The 12,644-nt window shown below is 32.2% G+C and overlaps 1 protein-coding gene across 1 annotated transcript; it reads left to right on the top strand.

Moving 5' to 3' along the window:
• Window positions 1-9,592: 9,592 nt before the first annotated feature.
• On the top strand, window positions 9,593-10,447 carry LOC145039510 (uncharacterized). Its single transcript, XM_078987553.1, has 2 exons — window positions 9,593-9,934; window positions 10,214-10,447. The coding sequence occupies exons 1-2, from the start codon at window positions 9,593-9,595 to the stop codon at window positions 10,445-10,447; spliced, it is 576 nt and encodes a 191-aa protein (XP_078843679.1).
• Window positions 10,448-12,644: the final 2,197 nt, after the last annotated feature.

Raw genomic sequence — 12,644 nt, 5'->3', positions numbered from 1 at the left:
AAGGAGCCGGCGCGGTAGCAGCATGTCACACACACACTCTCCGGTTTCCGCATTTACGAGCTTTTCTGGGATTGATACTCTGATATTCTGATTAGTTGTATGTTTTGGTTTTCAGACATGGTTCAATTTATATTATGGTTGATTAAACGATGTTTTAGTTATTAATATTTTCTAAAGTAACGTTTTTAAACAAAAAAATTTGGATGTGAAAATTGGGTCGTTACACGATTACCCATTATTTGTCGTTTCGGGTAATCAACTTCTTTCTTGAATTATTACACTTGTCCCATGCTCCTAGCATGCATACAATGTTTACCTATGGTTCTTACTTTGTGAAATAGATCACATTGAACACATTTCCAATCATTCTCATTTCACAAATCCAAATCCTTTTTCATAAGTGAAAGAATAACGAATTCTTGCCACTTATAGAATATGCTAGATTCTAACATTCTATGCAACAATCCTTTCTTAATATCATTGCACCAAAGTCACAAAGACTATTGCCAATGATATTACAAAATCTTCTATCGGAGATTGTTACAAGACAATTCCTTAGATATGATGTCTCTCACTCAAAGTACATTTCTTTGAACATCCTCTTGCATAAAAGTTTCTAATCTAGTCATAGATTTTCAATATTTACTTCCCAATATGGACACACTTCCATATTTTCCATATGACAACTCATTCTTAATAGAATCTTTTCTATTCATAATGATGTCGATATGGTCCATTTAATACCATGCTTTCAACTACTCATAAGCAACCAATCCTCGTCGAACTTTGGATTGTCCTTTGATAGTTGTTTAATTATTTTAGTCAAAACCAATTCTAGTCCCTTTTCCCTCTACATGCGCTATACATTTGGAAAATTTTAGAATGGTCAAATATTAAAGCATTTGCAATCGATCCTATACCCGAAGCGTATGGGACACGATGCAAAATGTTTTATTTGCTATGTTCTCAAAATTCGAATTGTGAAGAGGAATGCCGTAATCATAATCGAAATTTTAAGAACACACTATGTACCTTTGACTAAATTTTAATAACATTCCACAACCTAAGTCTTTAGATTTGAAATGAAGCATAATATTCTCTCCCCTAATTATAGCAAAACAACTATACAATCCTCACGACTTTGCAAGGTATAACTCTTGTTTTCTATAATTAATATTGCCAACTTGCAAAACTTTCCATAATAATCATACAATCATAACTTTTATGCTCCCACTATCATGATGATTACTATAAAACATAACACTTATGCTCCCACTAGCTTCGACATGTATTCATAAACATCTTAACTTTCAGAAAGACAATACCTATTGAATTTCTTAAGTCCATGTTTCTAATACTTAGTGCTTTGATAATCTTTTATCAAGGCTTCTTGAACTTATACACCTTTGCCTTAGATAGTTCATATGTGTGTCTTAACAATTAAGACTAATTGCCAAACCTCACAATTCAAATTATGGAAAGGGATGCCGTAACCATGATCGAATTCGAGAATGCAATTTTACAATCACTATCTTTTTAAAATCTTTCTTAGTGAAAGCATTTCCTCACAATCATTTTCATGAAGGAGGAAATATTATGACACTTAGATTTAAAGCAGTGTATTCGTTCCTATCCATGTGAATTTGTTAAAACCAAAGTTTACGACAAATTCAAACTCATATGGACTGAACTTTCTTAAACTTGATTTCTTGCCTTTATGTTAGCACAACTGCCCACCATGTCTTCCAAGTAGTTAAGCAGCTCACCCTTTCCTATCAATGCACCTTTCATTGATTAAGGTGCTTTGCCTTTTATGCATTCAAAATGAGAACTCAAAGAACTCACATGCATAATTAACTTAATTGGAATAGCACAGAAATAAAATAATGTCAACACGATAGGTTGTAAACCTTAACTCGTGTGCTAGTGATGATCAATAAGGTTTATTTGATTTGTTCTTGAAACCTTTCAATACCATTAAGACTCCCACTGACTCCTTGACATATAAGATTCTCTTGTCAATAAACATTTGTTGACAACCAAATATTCAAGAGTTAGTGTAGCTTTTATCAAAACACTTCATAAATTGGTCCTAGTTGGCCTTTGTCTTATCCAAGACATCACAACTTTCCACATTTGATGAACGTTATAAACCTTTAATACTTTTCACTCATTGTCACAATCTTAACTTTAAGACTTGTTATTGGAACGAAGTATGATAGACCATTTCTTCAATTCTTGATTCCTCTTCTTAACCATACAACTATAGTAAGACTCACTTAGAGGATCAATTGAGATATGGTTCTTAATCATCAAGACCCATTATAAAGCATAAAAGCTACTCTTCCTTCTTCTTAGAATGGAGAAATTTTTTATTTTTCTGCCTACTTGATTCTTCTTATTCGTTCTACTATTGATCTAAACCCTTTAATCAATTCAGAATTACACTTAATCTTGTAAGTATGATCATATTTACTAAACCTTTAGTAAATCATGATGAATATCTTTGTTACTCTTATGGTGAACTTGATCAACACACAACTTTGTGTACTCGATCCCCTAGTCCTTCACTTGACACTTTGTCAACGAATTAGTCTAATTTCCAAATATGAAATTTCTCATTCATCATGCAACCAAGTTGCATGATTCAAAATTTCTGTCCAATTGAAATTTGGGCGATGAGAAACTCTCCCTATTTGGTAAATTCTCGACATTTCGATAATCACCATAAATAAGAATCATATCCATTTGTTGTAGAAATGTGCAAACATCAATTTTCATAACGATTTCATTGCAAGGAAGTAAACAAATAAATAAATAATTCAAAATTCATTTTATTTATAAAAACAGCGGAAAAACATTTGTCCTTGCAATGCAAAATCTATTGAAAACTATGTAAAAGGAAAATCTCTAACAACTCTATCATAACTATCTAAGCTCAAAATCCAATCTTCAAGTCCATGCGATCAAGATCCATCTCTTGTGATTAGATTCATCTTGCTCTCTTATCAAGCTTCTTTTCTTTTCACCGATCCTTCAAAACATTCAAATGCAATCTTATCACATCATGTATTAAGAATCATTGAATAGGAACTTAACGGAGTTAGATAGTGGATTTTACCTGAAGCGTAGCCATACTTTTGACTCTCCCATCTCTTAGATCTCTTAGGTAAATAGGGCAACTTCGTCTCCAATTCCCCTTCTCTTGGCAATAAAAGCAAATTGACTCTTTTGGAACAACACATGGAACTACTTCAGACATCGCCTTTCTTTTATGATCAAACTTTTCGATCATTGCATGTCTTTCATTGCCTTTGTCTATATCCATAGAGGTCTTGAAGGCAGATTCACCAATCAACTTTGCTTTTCTATTGCGCCAAACCATTGTTGATTCAGCAGCAATAAGCATATATGTGATATCAATAAGGGTCACGCCGTGGTTCATCATATAGTACTCTCTTACGAACTCACTATACGAGTTAGGAAGTGACTGAAGAACCCAATCAACAGCCATCGCTTCACCGACAACGGATCCCATCATTCTTAACCTATCAATGTGTGACTTCATCCCTAAGACGTGTGCACACATCGACTTGCCTTCTTTATGTTTACTTGCCAAAAGGGCTTGAGTGATATTGAACCTTTCAATTTTACAATCTTGTGGGTTAGGGAGAATAATTAGAGGAGGAGGAGGAAGTGAAGCATGATTTCTTGTTCCTCGATCGAATCGTGGAATATCATCTTCATGTGGAATGCTTGTTCCTCGGGATTTGGGAAGACCATAGTTGTCGAACTTTGACATCTACAAAATGGGAGAAAACGAAATTCAAATTAGTTGATCGATTGAGTCCTTAGTAAATCACCAAAATGAGATACTAAGGCTAGGACCCAACATAATACGCTACAACCTAGAAGAGGGATGTCGTAATCTAGTTGCAGAATATTTGAAGGTAAGTGAATGACGATTCACTAATTTCCACCATGAAAAACAAAAAAGAAATTCAAGTTTTAAATCTATGAAAACTCCTAGATCCTTTGAGATTCATTGAACTTTCAATGGCATGTTTAAATCTCGATATGCCCCTCTTGTTTGTGACTGGGATGCCGAGGATCACAAAGCGGGTGTGAATAACCATGCAAACTTACATGGTGCCCTCACATGTTACAATCACCTATTCGATGTGCCGGTAAACCACACACGCTCCACCGAACTATGACAAACATTGAGTCACCCTTTACTACCTTTGCTTAGAACCATTTAGTGTGCCGGTAAACCACACACGCTCCACTAACGTCTTCGCAAGGGCACAAAGTGTAATTTCATGGAATCACATCAATTCACTTTTTCCTAAGTAACTAAGATTGGGAATTAGAAAAACATTTAGTTACTTTAGTAATTCATTATACTTATAATGGAAGGTTTCGTCCTATCCTACCCGTTCGGCTAACGACCCTCCACTAGTCAAGAGTGCGGTGGGTAAGAGTGGATACCCATTCAATCGCCATATTATAGGCAATTTCCTTAAACACCCCTTATAGACCAACTTCGTGAATGAGGCCTACTAACGGTAAGACTGACTTTTACTCATACATATATAATGTTAGACTTTTAATGTCATATATAGTATAGGGTGCATTTTACACTTTTAAAATATTAGGTGGTTAACTTTAACAATTACACTTTTAATTCAATTAAAAGGTTAACCTAGACTTTTATGGATTTATTAAATCTCTTTTAATTATACTCCTTAATTAATTAATAAAACCATAAGGGTGTATTTGAACTTTTCAAAATATTACTAGGGTTTTAGAATTTAACATTCCTAATTAACTTTTAATCAACTTTTAAATTTCAAAACTTGAGGGCAAGTTTTGAAACCTTTTTCAAAACATTAGGGTTTTAACTATTTAAATTTCAAAACTTTAAAACTTTTGGATTCAAATTTAAACTATAAAACCTAAAGGGGAAATATGAAACTTTTCATAACAACAAGGATCAAATAACAAATAAATTTAAATTAACATTTAATCACATAATTATCCATATTTGATTTATTTAATGATTTCTTGCAAAACAATTTATCAATTTACTCAAAATAATTAATCAATTATCTTATAAGGAAACAATTATCTTATTAATTGATAAATATCTTCATTTAGATCAAAAATATAGTCAAATATATCATATAATTGGATTAATATTGATCTAACATGATAAGGTAACTATCCATATGCAAAAACAACAAGAAATCTCGAGATAAGCATTATCTGACGAGTTGACTCGTCGAGTCACCCTGGACTCGGCGAGTTCAGCTATGGACTCGGCGAGTCCAGCCTCTAAAACATCAAAAATCGAATTTTTTAGATATACAATGCATCAATACAATTGAAACCATCCTAGGCTCTGATACCACTGATGGTTTTTAGTCATAAGACATCCTATGTGCTCATACAAACCCTAAAGCTTGGATCTAGGTTTCTCTATTGTACATGCTTTGAATCAAAGACTATAAACCCTAATTCTAGCATGCAAGTAATCATATTAACATGAGAATAATTTTATAATGTTACCTTGATTGTTATGTATCAATAACAATCCCAAATCTCCTTGAATTGACTTTGGAAGGCTTAGAGTCACAAGTGTCACTCCTCTAATGGCTTACAAACACCAAGAGCAAATGGAGAAGGTATAAAGAGAGAGGAGAGAGGTTAGAATTCATCCTTAGGACTTCTTGGGAAGGGATACACGAATTCATTAGCCAAGGGGTGTTTATATAGGTGTAGAGATAGTGTTTCAGTCATTATCCTTATCTAGTTGCTTATCCACAAAGCAACCCATAAGATAATCCTTGAATCCTTATCATAGTCGAATTCGAAGGCATTATCTCCTTAAATTCGTTCACCCTATATATAAGATAATCCTTACCTTATTTTGTAACTATCACATAATTACAAATCAGCCCCTCTAGTTTAATTAATTACACTTGCTCACAAAATTAATTCCTAATTAATTATTGACCAATATTAATTAAACAAATATGATTTCTCCTTTAATATATTATTCTTATAACATATTAATAAATCATATTATCCTCTCTCTATATATATTTCTCCAATCAAGTTGCTTTGGTGAAGGCAACCCAAAAGGACCATGCACCATCGGGTCAAGTACATACCAAAATAGTTATGGACTTAGACACTAATCCAACAGTTTGATGGATCTAAATACTTGAAGCATTATTCCTTGCAACCAGAAGAACCTTCTTGATCTTTAAGATTCATCAAAATAGCATAAAAAGCATCCAAAAGAGTAGAGAGGAAAGAGGAGAAGCTCAAATATTGAAGGTGGAGGCTAGAGTTTCTCCCAATGGGTTCTAAAGACAATGGAGGCTGATAAAATGCCTAAAAAATATGGAACATTAATCGTAAATACATTGAAACCCTAAAAATAATCATGATATTAGGCTTGACTGATCCCTACATCGTGGCCACGACGTTCCACCCAAACTCACCTCAACTCCAAACAACCATAACTTTTTCGTTTCAACTTCGTTTCCGATGATCTTTATACCCACAGAAAAGTGTTGATGGCCACCTTGACCATAGTGGAGCATCATGATGCACGTGTGGTGCATCATGAACATTAATGGTCCAACATCTATCATGGTGGTACAATATGGTGTAATCCTCGAGCAATACTAACTTCCGAGCATCCTTGAACGATCTTGAGCATCATAGAGGACTTCATAACATACTTGGGTCATCAAGGATACCATCGCTCATCAAGGAACCAAAATAGCCCATCTTGCACTATGATGGCGCAATATGTGCAAGGATGGTGCAACATGCATCAAGTATGGCGCAAAAACTTCTAGGTTGGAGCAACATCACCATCTTAGCACAACAACAACATGCATGGTGCAACAAGGCCATGCTTGGCGCAACAACATACTCCACGACGCAACATGAGTACCTAATGGTGCATGAGAGGTATCCCATGGCGTAAGAGAGAGTAGCTTGGGGCAAGAAGGAGTTTCCTTAGTACAACAACATCTTTCTTGGCCCAACCCTTCAGCAGATAGCGCAACAAGGTTCCCTTGTTGCTCTATATCACTCCCAAGTGCTCCAAACCTCTTCCAGATGCTTCAAACCCCCTTCTATATGATTCGTTCCTTTGGTACTTGATCCGTTCCTTTGTCAAACGATCTATTCCCTTCTCAGATGATCCATCATTTGGCACATGCTCCATGAACCTCAAGTGCTCCATTGAGTTCCAAGCGCTCTAAATGCTCCATGAACATGATCCAAATGCTCCATTTTGGACAAGTCTTCATACCTCAACATTAATACATGTCGAACTAAAACCATAATCCATGCAAGAAGCCTAAAATATTATGTTTCTCATATTACCCTTTTACTTCCAAGCACAAATTGAAGGATTTAACCACTTAATCAATATTATCATCATACAATAAGGTCTAAACCCCATTTCCTTGAAGCCCAATACCTTTACTCAATCCATTTATAGCTCGAAATCCCAAAATAAAAAATTTCTCAAAAGAGGATGTTACATATAAGTTTTTATAAAATATGTTACTACATTTCAAATATTTGTAATGTATTTAAAATTTTATAGGAATCAATACATAAAGATTAAATTTCATAATTATGATTAATTAATATAATTTAATATATAAATATTAAATATAACATTTAAATTACAACTAATAAATAAAAATAAACTAGAAATATATAAACATAAAAAAAGAAGACTAAAATTGACTATTGAAACTTTAACTCCATTTGGGGGATAAAAAATGTTACTTCATATTTGGACTAACTCTATTAGTTTGTTTCAAAATAGAATGAGAATTAGATCGAGGTTAGAAAGGATATATTTGGAGTAATACTATTTATTTGTTCTAAAATAGAGTGAGAATTGGATTCGGGTTAGAAAGGATATATTTGGAGTAAAACTATTCATTTGTTTAAAATTGAGTGAGAATTAAATTGGAGTTAGAAAGGACCGGAAGAAAAATAAGATGACAAATAGGATATGGAGATGAATCGGATATCCTTTTATTAAAATGATGTACCATATAACGAACTAGGTGTGAGATCCATTTATTACATTAGTTAATTAAAAAAATTAAATATAAAGGTCTAAATATTTACAAACTTTGGATTTATAAAAAAATAAGAAAAATAATGAATCATTAAAATTGATTTTTTTATTTTTTAAATTTAAATAAATAAACAAAATAAACTAATAAGCTTTAATTTGAAATTTATGAAATAAAAAGATAAGTCAATTAATGAAATTCATATTCATTTATTATATATATATATTGTAATTATTCTATTAAAGTATTATGTAAAATTTATTAAAATAAAAAAATAAAATGACATGTTAAAAAGAAATTAATTCAAAATAACTAAAAAATTATATTTAATAAATTGAATGAAAATGATTAGAATAGATAAATATAAAACTGACTAAAATATTAGTTAAGTTCAATAGTATTTCTACATAAAAGTTTGATACTTTTGGTTTGGTAGTATGAGTGGGTAATATTTTTCAATCCAGTGTAACCATTAATGTATACTAATGTTATGATGACAATCTGTCTGGACGGAGTTGGTGGGTTGGTTGGATTTTCTTTTTTATTTTTATTTTTATTTTTTTGCAAACTGAAAACACACCTTGTTATATATTTGTCCTCAATAAAGCAGCGGACTCATACAGTGAAAAACATGAACAAGAGCAAAATGATATGAAGTCAAAGTAAGAAACAAGTGTACCGTAATTTTGTGAAATTTGTATTTGATTTAATGAAATCAATTGGTAAAACGAGATAAAGGACACAACGAATCCAGAATATTTGTTCAAAAACTCGAGAAAAAGGAATTTAAGAAAAAGAAAAAAATTAAATGTGAGAATATGGTATACACCATCCGAACTCATAAGACCATTCGGTATGGGTATAACGAAGGTCATTGTGGTTGAGCTGGGCCATGATCACGACCGTGCACACCATCCCAGCCAGTTATGGTTGATCGTGATTGTGTTTTTCTATGTTCCAGACGACGAACTCAAACGACGAATCAAAACATTTTCCTTCTTTTGACCGTTCAATGGTCATTTTTCAAGTTTTTTTTTTTTTTTTCAAAAACTCAATTCCTATATAAATCTAAATCTAGAGAAATTAAATTGTTTCCTACTTTTTTATGCCTACAAATGTTCATACCTAATAAGATTATGACAAGCATTATCATTCCATATTTTTTTTTAACTAATTCATTAATGCTATATTATGAATATATTAAAGAAAATTAAATTGAATAGTGATTTGTCATAATTTTAGTGGGAAAGAATAATTATAGACATAAAATGTAATTTAAATTCTCATAAATCTAATAAAACCCTCACATTTCATCACATTTTACTCTCATTCTATAAACTAAAAAACACATTGAGGATTTGGAATTGTTAAATTTTTTTGACTTAGATAATGATAGAGAATTCATCTCGACCTTCTTTAATGTTGTGCAACAAATTCATGATAAAGAAAGTTCGAATGTTGCTTGTACTATGACGGTCGTCAATCGCGATCGTCAAGCTGCACACGACTTATTGGTACGTGATTATTTCACCGATAATTGTCTTCACAATGATGACGTATTTGAACGTCATTTCTGTCTAAATAAGGCAATATTTTTACGTATTAGTGATGCATTTGAAGCCCGTTATGATTTTTTTGAACAAAAACGCGACGCTCGATGGAGAATGAGTTTTAGTAATATACAAAAGTGTGTGGCTGCGCTTAGGTATTTGAGATACGGTATAAAATTTGATGCATCTGACGAATACTTCAAAGTATCCGAAAGGACCACAATTGATTATGTAGATTGGTTTTGTGCATGTGTGTATGAGGTTTTTCATCAAATATATTTGTGTAAACAAACTCCACGTCATATTAAGATATTATTTTCGACTCATTAAGAGAGACATGGATTTCCGGGTATGCTTGACAGTCTAGATTGTACGCATGTGGCTTGGGAAAAATGTCCAAATACATGGCGTGGTCAGTTCACTTGAAGAGATATAGATAAACCAAGTATAATCCTAGAAGCTGTCGCATCTTAGAATTTATGGATATGACATTCTTTTTTTGGAGTTGTGGGGTCTAACGACATTAACGTTCTTGGTCAGTCTCCACTTTTTAACGATCTTTGGACCGACAAAGCACCTGATATGACGTTCACGGTGAACGAACATTCCTACAAATACGATTACTACCTTTGTGATGGGATATACCCAGATTATTCTACACTTATAAAGACATATTCGGTTTCTCAAAGTGAAAATGTAAAGTTGTTCACAAAGAGACAGGAATCAACGAAGAAGGATATCGAGAGGGCATTTGGAGTCCTCAAGCAGACTTGATATGTAGTGAAATACGTTACATGACTTTGGGATAAGGATAAAATTAAATGAATGATCATAGCATGTATTATAATGCATAATATGATCATTGAAGATCAAAGTCGAATGATTTGCACGTATGATCCAGATGACATCGTCATCACACTTGAAAAGTTCATACCCGGAACGAATGAATTTTTATTACGATTTGTTGAAATTCATAACAACGAAATGTGTTTCATTCTTCTAGAAGATGTTGCGGATCATTTGTACCAACTCAATATGAACGAAGATTAGTTTTTTTTTTTTTTTTTTTTTTTTTTTTTTTTTTTTTTTTTAAATTTAGGTTATTTGATTAATGTAATGTTTTTTTATTTTAGGTTAATTAAGTAATGTAGTTTGAAGTTGTATTTTTATTTTTATAATTAATGAAAAACTAGTTAAAAAAATTAAATATATATATTTTTTTAATTTTCAATTATAAATAATTTTATTGTATTTTTGAATTAAAAATAATAAAAAAGATGATGTGAAGTGGAGTGGTTAGTAGTGGGTATCCCATAGATTTAGGGGAATTGATTTTTCCACAGTATATTTTTATCAATCCATTGGAATTATTTTTATTGCCAATTATGTCCTTCAATTAAGTTTTTTAGATATTAAATAGAGAAAAAAATTCTAGGGATATGTTTCTAAACGATCACGACGCTCCTTTCTTATTCTTGCTTTCTCATCGGAGCAGCTTCTTCATCAACCCACTATCAAATGGTAAGCAATTGTCATTCTATGATTCTGTTAAAACCATGTGTAAGCTCTGATTCTCAATCACTATCATTACTATTATCAATTCTCAAGCACCGTCATTGCTATGCGAATGATTTGTCGAAGTTTTTTTTAACGATTAAATATATTGATTTTCTGTGTGTGAGTATGATTCTTAGATTCTCTATACATGCGTATGAATTTTAAAGTTTTTGATCGTATGAATCGTCAGTTCTCTTAATCTTTTATTCTTTGATTGGTATGCGGCAAGAGCTTCGTAGTCATACACTTTGTCTTGAAGAAAAATTGTGCATGTCACCTTACATTATATAAAATAAAATTTAGACTGGTTATATGATAGGTTTTGTGGTTTGCAATATCGGGCATGTTTTTTTTGCGATTTTCTCTCTTTTCATGGGGCTATTGGGGAAGGGTATGCTTTGGTGTGTGTTTTTCTTGTAGTGTTATTATCTAATTCCTTGCAAGTTTTCAGTTTCAAATAGTCAGAAGAACCCCATCAGGCTGACGCAATTAATGAGATAGGAATAAGGAAGCATGTTTGAGCCTTTCAAGCCCTATTTAAGTATAAAAATGAAGGTGGATCTTTGAGTTAGCACAAAAGATTTAACTCTTGAAATGAAAGTACTAGTGTAGAACAAAAAAAGTGATATTTCTCTCTCTTCAATATTAAATGAGGGGCGTAATTGGTAATACATATAATTTTTCAATGGATGGATTAAAATTCAATGTGGAAGAATACCTCCATAGATTTAGTAATAATTAGTAGTGATGACGTGACATCCATTATTATAGTGGTTAATGATAAGTATAACAGATAACCTAAGGTTAACTATATAAATATATATGATCCTAATTTAGGTTAGAGTTTTGTGGAAGATATCAAATATTCAAGAAAATACAAATATCCTAGTTGTCATATATATTAAGAAGTTGCTGGTCGACTCTCTCTACCATTACTTACATACTTTTTTAGGGATGACTAATCAAATGTTTCTTTTTATTTCAAAATAAATATCATATCCGATTTGATGGTACTGATTGTGAAGAAAATGTATCATTCGATATAAACTAATTATATAGACCAAGTTTACTACCAAAATCGTGTAAGGATTACTAGAAGACGAATAAAACAAAAAATTATATTAAGTTAAATCTATGAAAGAAAATATTACACTTAATCTACAGTTAAAATTTTATTCAAAAAATTATACATATACCTTGCAAGAATATTAGAGCCTTGGATTAGTGGATCCTACGCGGAGAGCACATAGTGTGTGACGCTTACTCGATTGACAAGCCATCATCCATCACCAAAAAAACAATCCTAACCGTTTATTGTACATTGCACATTCAACATGCTATGTTATCTCTCAAACTTGAGGCATTAGAGACATTTCCTTGACTAGCTATTGCAACGGTTATATATCTAAAAAAA

The sequence above is a fragment of the Lactuca saligna genome, chromosome 4 (assembly GCF_052625555.1).
Source record: "Lactuca saligna cultivar CGN05327 chromosome 4, ASM5262555v1, whole genome shotgun sequence".
NCBI classification, from domain to species: Eukaryota; Viridiplantae; Streptophyta; class Magnoliopsida; order Asterales; family Asteraceae; genus Lactuca; species Lactuca saligna.
Note: the sequence above shows the minus strand (reverse complement) of the source record. Positions and strands in the feature narration are given on the sequence as shown.

Excerpts from the sequence above, each read along its gene's own strand:
- LOC145039510 (XM_078987553.1), top strand. The coding sequence starts at position 9,593 with ATGACGGTCGTCAATCGCGATCGTCAAGCTGCACACGACTTATTGGTA. Across the intron at positions 9,935-10,213 it reads TTTGTGCATGTGTGTATGAG|TCTCCACTTTTTAACGATCT; the intron begins GTTTTTCATCAA and ends GTTCTTGGTCAG.